Raw genomic sequence first — 14,135 nt, 5'->3', positions numbered from 1 at the left:
AAAGTAAAACGTCAAAATAAATGTGTGACTAAATTTCTGAACATGTGGTTTACAAAGAAATAATAAAAATAAATTTGGATAATTCATATGGTGCCATTTTCATAAAATACACTACCTCAAGGGTGATATTGTTCCTTATGATGTAAAACATTTCCGTGTGAGTTTTTATGATGGAAGTATCTGTTTGGTATATTTTGGTGCGACAATTTACAAAAAAGTGAAAAATAAAATTAGAATACAATAAATTGTTAAAAAATTATACTTTGAGTTTACCAAAACGTAACATCGCCATCTTGGTTTTTCTCTATCGCACTCTATTTTATCGGCGGAATACTTTTAAAATTAAAAAATTTAAGGAATACATTCCTTCACATATATATCATAATAACATGTATAAGGTATAGAATCAATTAAGGATTGTGTAAATATTTTTACTTACTGAACATTGATTCTCCCGGGTTTTCTCTTGGCTAACATGGTCGCTTGATTGAGTCTCGAAAGTGTGATAATAGATGGCGCCAGTTTACACGCTTCTCCATCAACTTGCATGGGGATAGTTTTGGACGTGATGATCTTCGCAGTTTTGCACTGAGTTATGCACGTTCCATGACCTCCAGCTTGAAGTAAGGGCTAAAAAATAACAAAAAATAAGGCTACAAATCTGCGTGATAGAACTAGTTCAACTATACCAGCTTCAACTCATTTAATCATATCAATATTACACATGGGGCATGTTTTGCACACAGGCTTTTTTTATAGACACGTGATATATGTTCTCCCTAGTCGATATGCACTCTACCCTCTTCATTTTATTGTTTCTAATTTTATTCTTTTTACTTTCACTCTTTCAATCCTTCTTACTGCTACAATTTGAAAATCTTTATTTGAATAAATTCTACCAAATACAAAGTATGTAAAAAGAATCTCACCAATTGATATGTTGTAAGTCCAACGACTTCTATTAAGCCATCTTCTGTAGATGGTTCAGATGTACCTCCAGATTTATTCCATGGATGCGTTCCTCCTCCATAACTAAAAGAGAAAAAAATAATAAACATACAGAAGAACACATTAAAAGGCATTAGTTTGATCTTAATCTTTAGTTAAGAACACTTTTTAAAGTTCAAATAAAAATATTAAAAAATGAAATAGAAAAATTACCTGGGAATATTTAAGAAAACTATAGCATGCACTCTGTGTTCCTTAAGTTTCGGTGTGAGATCTCTTCCATCACATTCTAGTGTCACCAACTCTGCTAGACCTTTCCATTTCCTCTGCATTAAGTCCTTTCCACCAGCAGTGCCATAAAAAAGCTTATTCCGTATTCTGGAATTGAATTTTTCAGGATGTGCCTCTGCAAGAAATGAATGGATACATTACTTACAAATCTATGTAATTTCTCTAGCATTCGAGTTTAGGATATCATAGATTTTAGTAGATACACTACTCTTACATGAAAAGAAAGCTAATTAAGGTTGGATTAGGTGAGGTTAGGTTAGGTTATTTTCATAAATTGACTCGGCAGTCACTTTGTGGTAAAATTTATACATTTTTTATTTAAGTTTTATTAGTAAATACCACTTTCTCTTAAAATTTTGTGTGACACGTGTTTTGATGCATTTTGCATAATTTTCAAACGCCATATGGTGTTTGAAAATGAAGCGGAATGCATGCAATGTCACAGTAGATTTTAAGAAATAGTGGTATTAACTAATTAAAACTTAAATTTAAAATAGGTTCAGTAAGGTTAGGTTGGGGTGGAGTAGTTTGATAAGATTAAATCACTCCGTGTTCTCGTACCTCTTGCTTCGTGAAACTCTAATGCAATATGGGCATCGACACCAAATGAGAAGTAGTTGTTGACAACGTTCAAAGGTAAATTTGGCTTTCCAGGTTGCTCAGTATCGGTAGCTCCGGTGTTGGGTTCCACCTTCAGTTCCCAGCGATCCAGCAGTACTGTATCGCTGTCTCCGATGTTGGCCAAAATTTTTGATATTGGTTCATCTTCATAGCCCTGAAATGTTAAGTGCCAGAATTTTAGATCAAAACAGAATAATTATAGTATTTTACTTTTCAATATAAGCACAGAAAGGGAAAAAAAAAGAATACCTGTAGGATGTCTATAAACACGATAATAAATATAAATTACATATTTTAAATTTATTTTTAATTTGTAAAATGATGACATGGATTGGTGGCCTTATTGCTATAATGTATTCCGACCAATGAAAACAATTTTGATACTTGATAAATTTAAAAAATAAACAATAAGTTATTTTGGATGATATGGACTTCTCAGCTGTCCAAACTTAAAACACAGTAAGGGACTTTTTTTAAGTACGTTTTTTTTTGCATTTGGAGTAAGTAGAATCTACTTAGTCCTAAAATGCAAAAAAACGTACTACAAAAAAATGTCCCTTACTGTTTTTGAGTTTGAACAGCCGTACTATATACAGGCATTTCGACAGCCTCTGTTGCTGTTTGAGATTGCAGAGACTGCAGTGAGCACTCACCCCTCCCCAGCCGAGAGCGCGCGCCAGGTCGTTGCCCGTGCCGAGCGGCAGCACGCCTACGGCGGGCGGCGGCTGCAGGCCTATCTGGTCCAGCACGCTCAGCACCCAGCCCACCGTGCCGTCCCCGCCGCACGCCAGCACGCGCATGTTGGGCACCTTGCGGAACAGCTCCAAACTGAAAATAAGTGACAATAATTAATATACTGGTCTTTCATATCCTTCAAATCCCTCATCCGTACCCGATGGTGCATAAGGCAGTGCATCATATAAACGCAGTGTTATCTCAAGCGTTCAAATCAGCATGCGCAGGCCCACATCAGGGCTGGACGTGACCTTACGCTTGATTTTAAAAAAAAGTTTATTGAATTTATTTTTATTTTTGAGAATAAATAAATATCTGTTTTTTTAATTCCTTTTTTACCTTTCAAAAACTGTTTTTTTTTCTTCAAAACAATATAATTATTTCGAGGAAAAACTTATTATTTCAATGCAAAAACGGTGTTTTAGTAAAAAAAATCGTTTACGTAAAATATTACATGCATTTAAAGAAAATTAAGTTGCGACATAACGTTAATACTAATAATAGTTAATACTTGGCCTTAATATACTAAATATAAACCAACGATCATCCCTTTTTGGTAGTATATATGTCCATCGATTTTATTAGAGTGGTTTTTTTTTAACGCTTTACCGACTGTAAAATTTCTTTGCAATATTATTAACATAGAATTGTAGACACTTGGACTGAAAAAAAATAATATTTTGGGCTGAAAAGTTAAACATTTTTGGCCTGCATAATTTATCTTCTTCAAAGAAATGACGAAAATCGACAAATTTAAATTGACGAATTATTTTTGTCGAAACCTAGAATAGACGCTTCGAAGATAAAATTTAATTTTTAAACGTATATTTTTCAAGTGTCGTGTGTTATTAGTATTTCTAAATTCTGGCAAAAAATTGCAACTCGACCTGAAAATCATAAACAACCGTGCAAATTTCACAACTATGGAGCTAGCCGTTCGAGAGTCGCTGGCATACCATATACGAACGCATTCCGCCACACACCAACTCATTCCAAATTTATGGAAATACTGAATTTCAAAGCCATTACAAAAATCATGTTTCATTAAAAACAATAATTTATTCATTTACTCAGTCCGGGTACAAAGTGCGCACTTTGAAAATGATGCTCTTGGCGTAATATAATATTTACATGTTTTTTTGTTATACGAGAGTGTACCCTTATACGTACACGCTGTTAAAAGCGGAAAGTAAAATGAAATACCTGCGAAAGATCCAACAAAAAAAGGATCTCATTTTTATATTCTAGCATGTGAAAATTTTCAAGAGTTTATATGAAAAGTATTTTTTTTAAGTTGTCTACAGGATGAATACACCTTTATCCATACTACATCTTACTACGCTTACGTATGGACTTGATTTATTACTATAAATACGCTTCAAAGACATTTTTGAGATGAAATTTCGAATAACAATGGGCAAGTATCTTATTGTAAAATATAAACGCCAATCGAAACCTCATTCATTCGAATTTACCTCGAAGCATAATAGCGTGTCGCTCTTCATTACGTTAGTTTTTGGAGACTTGTTTGAAAGATTTTAAGAAAGTTAGCAGTCCATGTCCAGCGGAAAGGATATCTCGAGTACTTAAGACCTGAGGGAGTTAGTTCGCTGCCCCCTTTTCCAACAAATACAAGAGAAAACTTTTCCCCCTTACGACATTTCGTGAATTCGAAATATATACATGCATATACATGTATGTATTATTTCCCCTAGATGCAGAAATAAATGGCGTCATAAGTTTGCAATAAAAACAAATAAAATACGTAAACTCAAAATCTGTCATTGATGTTTAATTTGAGTTCTTGATTTTATGTGAAGTTCTACACTATAAACTTTTGACACATTCCGGTCCGGGCAGTAAATTTACTGTGCTATTGATATATAAATATAACATAATATCAAAATGCTCGGGTTTTTTCTCTTCCAACAATATGTTTTTTTGTTGTTAATGTAATGTAATGTTTATTATTGTTAATGTAACTATTGTTTTATATATTTTTTTATATGTAAGCTGTACAATTCCCGAATAAATTAAATAAATAAATAATATGTAATCGGATTTATAGATGTAAATGTGCGTGAAAAGATTTCGAAAAAAAACAGAAGCAAACTTTCGACAGGCAATATATTTTTAGAAATATATAAACGGTTAAATAATATCTATATCTGGCATTCTGGCAAGATGACAATGTTCCTAAGGTCATAAAATGACAGTTCGTTATTTAGGAATAACTTTTCTGACAAACAAATAAATACAAATATCTATAGGTTTGCATGAAAAGTCCTAATCATGCGACTGCAGGGCGAATTCGACATTCGTACGAGCATATTAAACAATGAAATTAGATGATATCTCCCACGTTTCCCTGGTACGAGTACATTCCATTACCATTTAATTCAAAGAACTCCTCCAAATGACATCATTGGTACGTGATTTCACCAACTTCTAGTCTGTAATACATCTTGAATTACAAATGACAGGTGACACCATAATCCCCCAGCCTACCATTGGAGTGGACACGGAATGATTACTCGTATAAAGGGACTAGCGCCGACGTGTGTATTAGAGAAGTCCATGTTAAAGTTTTACACTGCCAAATTATACTGTCAGTCGACTTATTAAAACCCAAACTAGTTTTGCAACATACTTCTTCTTTTTCTAACGCTTATCCGCACCCAATGGTGCACAGGGCACTACATCGTATTGACGCAGTGTTATCTTGGTCGTTACTTACATGAAGGCAAGGTGATCACTCATGCGCTTCAGGGACCGATCCAGGGTTATATTGAATACATATTAGAGTGTAAAATCATTAATATTTATTTTCACCCCCTTACCCTCCCGGGAATCGAACCTAACCTAACTATTACACCTCGAAGGTAGACTGTATGTATAGTAGTATGTACCATTTGTTGATATTGTATGTTACCTCGGATGTAACATACAATGTCGACAAAATGTACATACTACTATGAGAATTCAAAATTTGAGTTATTATTATTTGCAAAATACAAGACCAAATACTTCATACGCCACATGCCTTGGAACCGAATCAAAAAGGAATAATGATTGATTCGGGGGTTCTTGAAAATGACAATAACCCAGTTCCATAAATTTAACACGTCATCAGCAAGTACGTCATATAGATAAATGGATGACCTACGCAAGTCCAGACCAGGTGTATTTTGACTACATGCTTTGCGTTGTGTGGCTGTGGTAGGTGGCAGCTGAAGTTTGCTCATCATAAAGGTCTCTCGGTTAGTTTATAGCGTGTAGCTTATGAATTTATTGTGTTACAAAGGAACTACTTAATTTAGCTGTCCAAGGATCGTAAATTTTACGACTCCGCCTGACTCGAATTCTCCTTTCGAGATATATGCAAAACTCTCTTAGGTTATACATATTTCTTTCGTAGGATTTTCTAGACCTAAAAAAACAACTTGAACATAAATCATAGAATAAATAACACAAATATACATAAATAACTTTCCTTTCTTTGGCTAACGCGTGCAAAGTACCACTGTGTAATAAATTTTCTTAGAAATAAAAAACTAATAATGGCACTAAGAATTCCAATTACGAGAATGTTGAGAAAAGGAAACTAACAGAAAAAATAGGCTTAACTAGAATAAATAAAATAATAATTTTCCGCAGATATTTATGATCCGTTTTAGTTGATCTTAACGCGTTGTAATAATGAGAGTAGCTTAATATTATGATTAAAAACGCTAAACGCATTCTTAACACGCTTACAGCAATTTAGGGGAGACTTAAGTAACACAGGTCTAAAGTAACAACGCCTCTTTCTCCCCACGAATGACCTTTACCAAATAATCGTTTTCTTTTAGATTAAACCACATTTTAAAAAATGCGTGACAAAGATTTCGATGGTTCCAAATCTTGTCTGAATTCAACACGAACCGTGTCTTAGAAAATCTTCAATAGCTAATAATAAATCCTCTTGGGATTACTTAATGTAAAGATATTACTTCGAACCTCGTTCTCTTCTTCACAGTAATGTATATTTTAGGAATTCCTATGAATGATTTGCATCTGCAATCGAAATTGATTGCGAATGGATTTGGAGAATTTTAGAGATATTATGCTTTAAATCTTTATTTTACATATAAACATTAACAAGGTTGGAATATTAGTCTGTTTTCGTCGGATATGATATCTTATCGCATCCCTCTAATTGATAAAATTAGCATTCAGCATGACGTTCGTACGACAACTTCATTAAGTTTTTTATAGATTTGGAGTTTAATTTGTAGAATTCCATTTTAATTTAAATATTAAATGTTAAAATTAAACACTGATTTTTTGAGTCTAAGTAAATTGTATCTTATTGTTAAAAAAACGCATAAAAATACATTTTGTGATAATGTTTGCCGTGTTGTATTTTCAAAAGAATGTGCCATTCGACATTCGTCAGAAAATGCCATAACAAGGCGAAAGAATTTTCACAAAATTTTTGTTTTTTTTTTAACAATTAAATACAATTAAGTCGACTCAAAAATCAGTGTTTGATTTCAACATTTAATATATAAATTTCATTAGATGTTTAATCTGGCCCTAAAATAAAATACATACAAAAAAACAACCATTTTTTCTCATTTAAAATAAATTAGCGTACATATTTGAGAATCCACAGAAAAAAATAAGAGCATATATTTTCAAAAATGTTTGATGTAAATGGCTAAAACACACAAATTCCACGAAGAGATTTGAATTAAGACGATGAATTGGAATATAAAGCACTCTCATTCTGTATTCTTTTTAATAAAAAGTTTAAATACGCAAAAACATTATATGAACGTAGAAAAATGACTCAAAATAAAAGCCATTTAAATAATGGAGTCAGTAGGTAAGCATATAAATTCTTGAGAAAATTGGATCTACAAGTAAAAATACATTAGATGTAAACAAAAGACTTTATAAAAGAAAAAAGAAAAATCTGTAACATGCCTGAGGTACAGATATACGAGTAGATATGTTATTATTACATGTTGTACATTCGTTTGCGTATATTATAATGAAAATATCAGCAGAAGGATATATATATATATATATATATATATATATATATATATATATATATATATATATATATATATATATATATATATATATATATATATATATATATATATATATATATATATATATATATATATATATATATATATATATATATATATATATATATATATATATATATATATATATATATATATATATATATATATATATATATATATATATATATATATATATATATATATATATATATATATATATATATATATATATATATATATATATATATATATATATATATATATATATATATAAATATATATATATATATATATATATATATATATATATATATATATATATATATAAATATATATATATATATATATATATATATATATATATATATATATATATATAATATATATATATATATATATATATATATATATATATACATATGTATATATATATAATTGAATATTACAATATTTTTTATACCGATTCCGCTCTAGATCTCGGAACTGTGTTTGTATTCACGCGCGACGCTATTTCAATAAAAAAAAGGGTCTGATTTCAATAAGCTCCGCTCACAGGTGATTTATTCATTTATTAACAAGCACATACATTTTAGACGAGAAGCTTAAACCTTTGCGTCAGTACAAACAATCCAGATCGATATCTTTTTACTACGACAATTTTTTAGAGTCTATTTTAACATATCTTACTATCAAAATGGGATGGTCTCTAAAATTGCCAACCATCCTTCAAGGATTTACCTTAAGATTACATGCTTCCGTTATTCGAATTGTTGATATCAAATTTTACCAACTTGGCATTTAAAATCTTGGCATTCCATAAAAGGGTTCTATGAATCTGTATTAAGCTTATTGATCAATAAGAAAACATAGTTTAGTATCGCTAATTACTGAATAATGATTGCTTTCAATAAATCACAAAAAGTTTTGAAATCAATTCAACTTAAAAGAGATCGTAAACTTAGAAGAGATAGTGATGCATATGTGAATCTGATATAGAGATAAGGCATAGTTCGAAGCGAAAGCCGATGAAAAGATACGAAGAAACCATACAAATCTAGTTATTATTATAATTACAATCGATACTGCCGAGGCAAGGAATAATAATGTAGCCAGGTTACCGGCAGGGAGTCCAAGTCGAGCGCACCTTTACCCCGACTGGGATACAGTAGCGGGTGGTTACGGATTAAGTCGTTCTAGTGCTATGAAAGGAACCTGCGAGATAGGATCTGTTTCCAATTTCACGACGGAATTACGGCATTCGGTAACATGCAAGAATCGGGTATGAAGTTGGATGCTTGAATTGGCACTGCACATAACTAAATATCTTAATACGAAGTAAGGTTTCTGTTTATCTCGTAGCAGTAACTAGTTCTAGAAGTAGCTAGCTAGACGAAGACCCAAGAATCCGCTATAACGAGTTAGGGATATGTTGGTAAAAGGAAAACATAGGGTGAAAATACACACGAACACATGCAGATGAAAGTGTATTGTATATTTCCTCAGATCGTCTCGGAGCTTACGCGAATCAAACTTTACCATTTAATCGAAGTATTTTCAACCAAGATGCTCAGTGGCATAGCATTTTATCGAGGTATTTTCTACTAAGATACTCAGTGGGGTAGCATTTTATCATGAGACGAATAACACGATAAAATCAAATTAAATAACGACTTTACCCATTTAATAGCCTTTAGTAGAATAACGTGGTTTAAGTAAACAAGCGTTTTTTTTTCATTAAAATAAAATAAATTAATGTTTACTTGGCTATAAGCATTACTCGATCTACATAAAAAGGAGACTTTTCAATGTATTAATATCAGACTGGTTAGCAGCTGAATATCACTACAGTTGGTCGATTATAACGGTTAAATGGACAATACGGACCAACAACCTGTTTTAAAATGTTTAAATAATTAAGAATAAAAATCCAGAAGTGAAGTTAAATATATCTACACTAGGTATTTAAAAGATTATCTATTCATTATAATAAACCGCCAGGAAACGTTAAATGATAAAGATGATATCGATACACGTATAACGGAGAGTAATCAGAGTGATAGTGGGAAAGCTCCCCGATGCGGCGGGCGTTTCTATAAGTGCAGCAATGACGTCAGCAGCTTCTGTTAGCGCATACTGCACTGCGATACACTCAGTACCTATGCATATGCATACCTAACTGATTTTGAACCTTTTTAAAGTCTTTAATTAATGAGAACGTTATTTTTATATCGCAAAAACATTTTTCAATTATCAAATAAAATCAGTTTAAAAAATTAAATACGAATGGACACTTTCAACACTTTTTTGAATGGTGTTTAAAAAGTCACGACAACTTTTTAAAGTTTTCTAAATACAGAAGGTAACCGAAATGTTTCTACGCTACTCTCGAAATGTAGGACTTAAAAGTTTTGGGCTGGAATTGCTATAATATGGTACAATATTATCGCGACACGAAATTGTAAAACTTTTTTAATATGAACATTCGTATAAAAAATATATAAACATTTTATTAAAACGCGCAAGTGTTACTGCTGAGTCAATTTATAAAACCATTTTTTTAATGATTGAGACACTGATCTAGTAAATATATCCTATAAATTTACATGCATATTTATCTTCTAGCATTTAAAAATGATAATGGTACCGCAAAATCTAATTACGGAAAAACCTCGATATAACGGAATAATTGAGGAGAGAGGGTATCCGTTGATCCAAAAGTCCGTTACATAAAAATAGGCTAAAAATATATATTTTTTTTAAATACGAACGCTGTATTTAGATATAAAGAAACTATACAATACACACAAAATTCTGTTAATTGTCTTCGAACACTCGTCGTGAAGTGAAGTTGTTCGCTATCGACGCGCTTGTTTCGGTAATTCTGCATTGAGAGGAATCAAATTTTGTTTGCGCTTTTGAAGCTTTGAAACATAATTTGTTAATATCATGACCACTAAAAATGTTTTCATGCGGCGTCACTTGATTTTAAGCATGTTTAATATTAACAGGATGCTTTATTTTTTTTACATTTGACCGGATTTTTGTTCGTTGTATCCGAAATTCGTTAAATAGAGGTCCGGTTGTATTAAGATTTTATTGTAATAGAAAACAGAAATTTCAAAAGTACAAATATATTTTTGAGCGATCGTTTATTTAGTAAGTAACTGTTTTTTCAATAGTAAAAATAAAACGTCAAGAAGCGCTTTTATAAAACTCATTATAAAAGGGTGGTATTTCGATTTATATTTGTTGATTTTGGTGCAGCCTCAAGATGGCGCCCGACGTAGACGCCTCCGGCTACATACTAACATACTCGTATATAGCAGACTTTACTCCGTATTTCCGATTCATCGGCTTATTTAATCGTAGTATTAATCTCCATCATTACGTCTTGTGTGAGTCTTACCCAGTTACTTCGGTATAATAATTAAATAACAAAGGATTAATTAGCTTTGAACAATGTTATTATTTTAGCGGTTGCCATAATTCGATTCTTCTGATCTCGCTCGACGGCATACGTGGCAATTACTGTTGGTGGTGTCATTATAATCCTGCAGTAATGAATAATGATCTGTTAGTTTGTGATTGGAGTCGCGTACAATCTACGGCCACATAATAAGCTTTTGTGGGTATTCTACTCCGCCACGAACGAATTATTCAGGGGTAATTTGGTTACCAAGCGGAACTACGTCATGGCTTGAGGTCCAGTTTCATTACGTTACTGGTGCGAGCAATGGTGGGGACAAATCCATCTTAAAAAGGAATTGAATTTACCTTAGACAACAAATGTACAATACAAACCATATTTACAACAACAACAAACTACATATTTCTTTATATATATATATATATATATATATATATATATATATATATATATATATATATATATATATATATATATATATATATATATATATATATATATATATATATATATATATATATATATATATATATATATATATATATATATATATATATATATATATATATATATATATATATATATATATATATATATATATATATATATATATATATATATATATATATATATATATATATATATATATATATATATATATATATATATATATATATATATATATATATATATATATATATATATATATATATATATATATATATATATATATATATATATATATATATATATATATATATATATATATATATATATATATATATATATATATATATATATATATATATATATATATATATATATATATATATATATATATATATATATATATATATATATATATATATATATATATATATATATATATATATATATATATATATATATATATATATATATATATATATATATATATATATATATATATATATATATATATATATATATATATATATATATATATATATATATATATTTATATATAAACATGAAAAGTGAAATACGGAAGCGTGGGTTTAATTGATGATCACTCTAAAAAAAACAGGATAATAAATATAAGAATCGCATGTATCCGAAAATATCTAAGAAAATGAATTCACATTATAACAAACTTCACGAACCACTTGAGAGATCAAAAAAAGAAATAACTAAGTTGAATTAAAACGTAGGACGAAAATAAAACACGGCAGGTTTCGTTTTATCTTCCAACACAGGCTCGAGTATCAGGCAATGTTTGCAATATTTTATCTCATTTTCTTGGTTGTTAAAACGTACGAGTCGTGATGAATGTCGGAGAAAGTAAATTAAAGGAAAAAAGATAACAGCGTCATGATATTCCTTCGTCCTTTTTAAAATAATTAGGGAAAAAGTAAAAAACGCGTAGGAGACACAGATCCACCTAGATATTTATCATGCCAACATTTTTTTTGATTTACCGTTTTATCAAATCCTATAAATGTCAATTTACTAATAAAAATACTAGTACTTGTGAAGTCAATCAGTAAAAAATATAATATTTTTTAAATAATTGGTTATACAATGTTTAAATAACAGAGTTTTTACTCGGCCACGTCCGCGAATCAAATTGCGGTATTTTTTTTTTCAGTTACCATAGTTCGAAAATGGATGCGAGTTTTGTTTAAAGTACTGTAAAAATACAGTTAAAATTTCCATAAAATAATTCCAGCTCAATGTATAAAGTAGGTACCTTCATTTGTTACTAACTAATATATAGAAAGCACTGAGACAGTGCTTCAATCAGCAAAATGTTCGGCCTATCAATGTATTGAAGAATTTAAATGCGTTTAATTCGATTTTTTATATTAACCCTAGATAACTAAACTATATTTGTAGATACAATGCCATTTGTGGGTCGCACAATATTGACATTCGTAGTAGCTGTGCGGAATTAAAAAGTTTCACGTTTTTAATTGCGTAGTCCGCCAGGCGAATGTTAAGTTATTAAGGGTTAAAGAGGGCTGAAAATACGAATGTTAGCAGAGAAATTTTGATCTGATCGAACCGAGAAATGTTTGTGCATCCCAACGAATAAATATATTGTATATGCAAACCTTCGGGATTATAGTATAGATGGCACAATTTGGGTGAAGATTATACGTAAACGACACCAATTTTTGCTGTCACTCTCTCACTTTTCAAACCTCCCGCGAATAAAATGAGCTTTTCAGAAACGTTGTTCGCTTCGAAATTCGCTTAAAGAACGAAACGAATAATGACTAAATAAATAAACTTTACAAATATTTCACTGTGTTTTTTTAATGGCGCTTTCACATAAAAGTAGCAATTGGTATATATTTAGTATAAACAGTAATATTATACGACAAACATAAAGTAAACGGCATATTTACTGACCACTTAAGAAAGCTGGCTCTCTTGGTTTCATTAATATCATTTGTCAGTCGTCGACATAAATATTTAAATATATTGTTTTCCGAAAGCTTAATTTTTAATTCTTTTAAATATGAAGCCTCGAATAGGTAGAAACAAAACATGTTTTTCAAAATGAAGAACGCAAAAGTTCAATTATTTACTACCCGAATATTGTGTGCTAAAAAAACCTTTTAATACACAAAGTTAACGCTTTCAATATTCAAAATATAAAACCTTTTGCGTTCAATTTAAAATTAAAATGCATCATTGCCTTTTTATTCATAAAACGAAACAAGCAAATGCAGGAAATTATTCCCAAATAATTAAAAACGACCAATTAAATTCACACACCGTTAAACAATAACGTTACAATGCGTCATTGAAAATGAATAATTATTCAATATTACACTGGACTGGTAACTGAAGCGGGGCCTGATCACCTTTCCTTCATGTGTTAACGATCAAGATAACACTGCGTTTATATGACGCAGTGCCCTTGCACAATCGGGTGCGGAAGAGGATTTGAAGAAGAATTTCTAAGCGAACAATAAATTTGGGCATAAAGCGGCCAAGTCAGGAGTCGAAATAATAAATGTCAATAGTTTCGAAAAATTTAT

General features: G+C 30.5%; 1 protein-coding gene across 5 annotated transcripts in view; it reads right to left on the bottom strand.

The window, feature by feature from the left end:
* Positions 1 to 14,135, bottom strand: part of LOC148303406 (eye-specific diacylglycerol kinase-like) — a 192,776-nt gene that overhangs the window by 16,769 nt on the left and 161,872 nt on the right. For all 5 annotated transcript variants that reach the window (XM_088270063.1, XM_088270059.1, XM_088270060.1 and 2 more), the window contains 5 exons: positions 2,514 to 2,688; positions 1,801 to 2,014; positions 1,162 to 1,354; positions 930 to 1,032; positions 440 to 630 (listed from right to left, as the gene is read on the bottom strand). In XM_088270063.1, coding sequence (XP_088126189.1) covers positions 440 to 630; positions 930 to 1,032; positions 1,162 to 1,354; positions 1,801 to 2,014; positions 2,514 to 2,688 — 876 coding nt within the window. The remainder of the gene's footprint in view (positions 1 to 439; positions 631 to 929; positions 1,033 to 1,161; positions 1,355 to 1,800; positions 2,015 to 2,513; positions 2,689 to 14,135) is intronic.

Source organism: Brachycentrus maculatus, unplaced genomic scaffold (genome assembly GCF_059751285.1).
Source record: "Brachycentrus maculatus isolate JH-2025_06_01 unplaced genomic scaffold, ASM5975128v1 h1tg000370l, whole genome shotgun sequence".
NCBI lineage: Eukaryota > Metazoa > Arthropoda > Insecta > Trichoptera > Brachycentridae > Brachycentrus > Brachycentrus maculatus.
The sequence above is the reverse complement of the archived record's forward strand: the minus strand, read 5'-3'. Positions and strand labels throughout refer to the sequence as shown.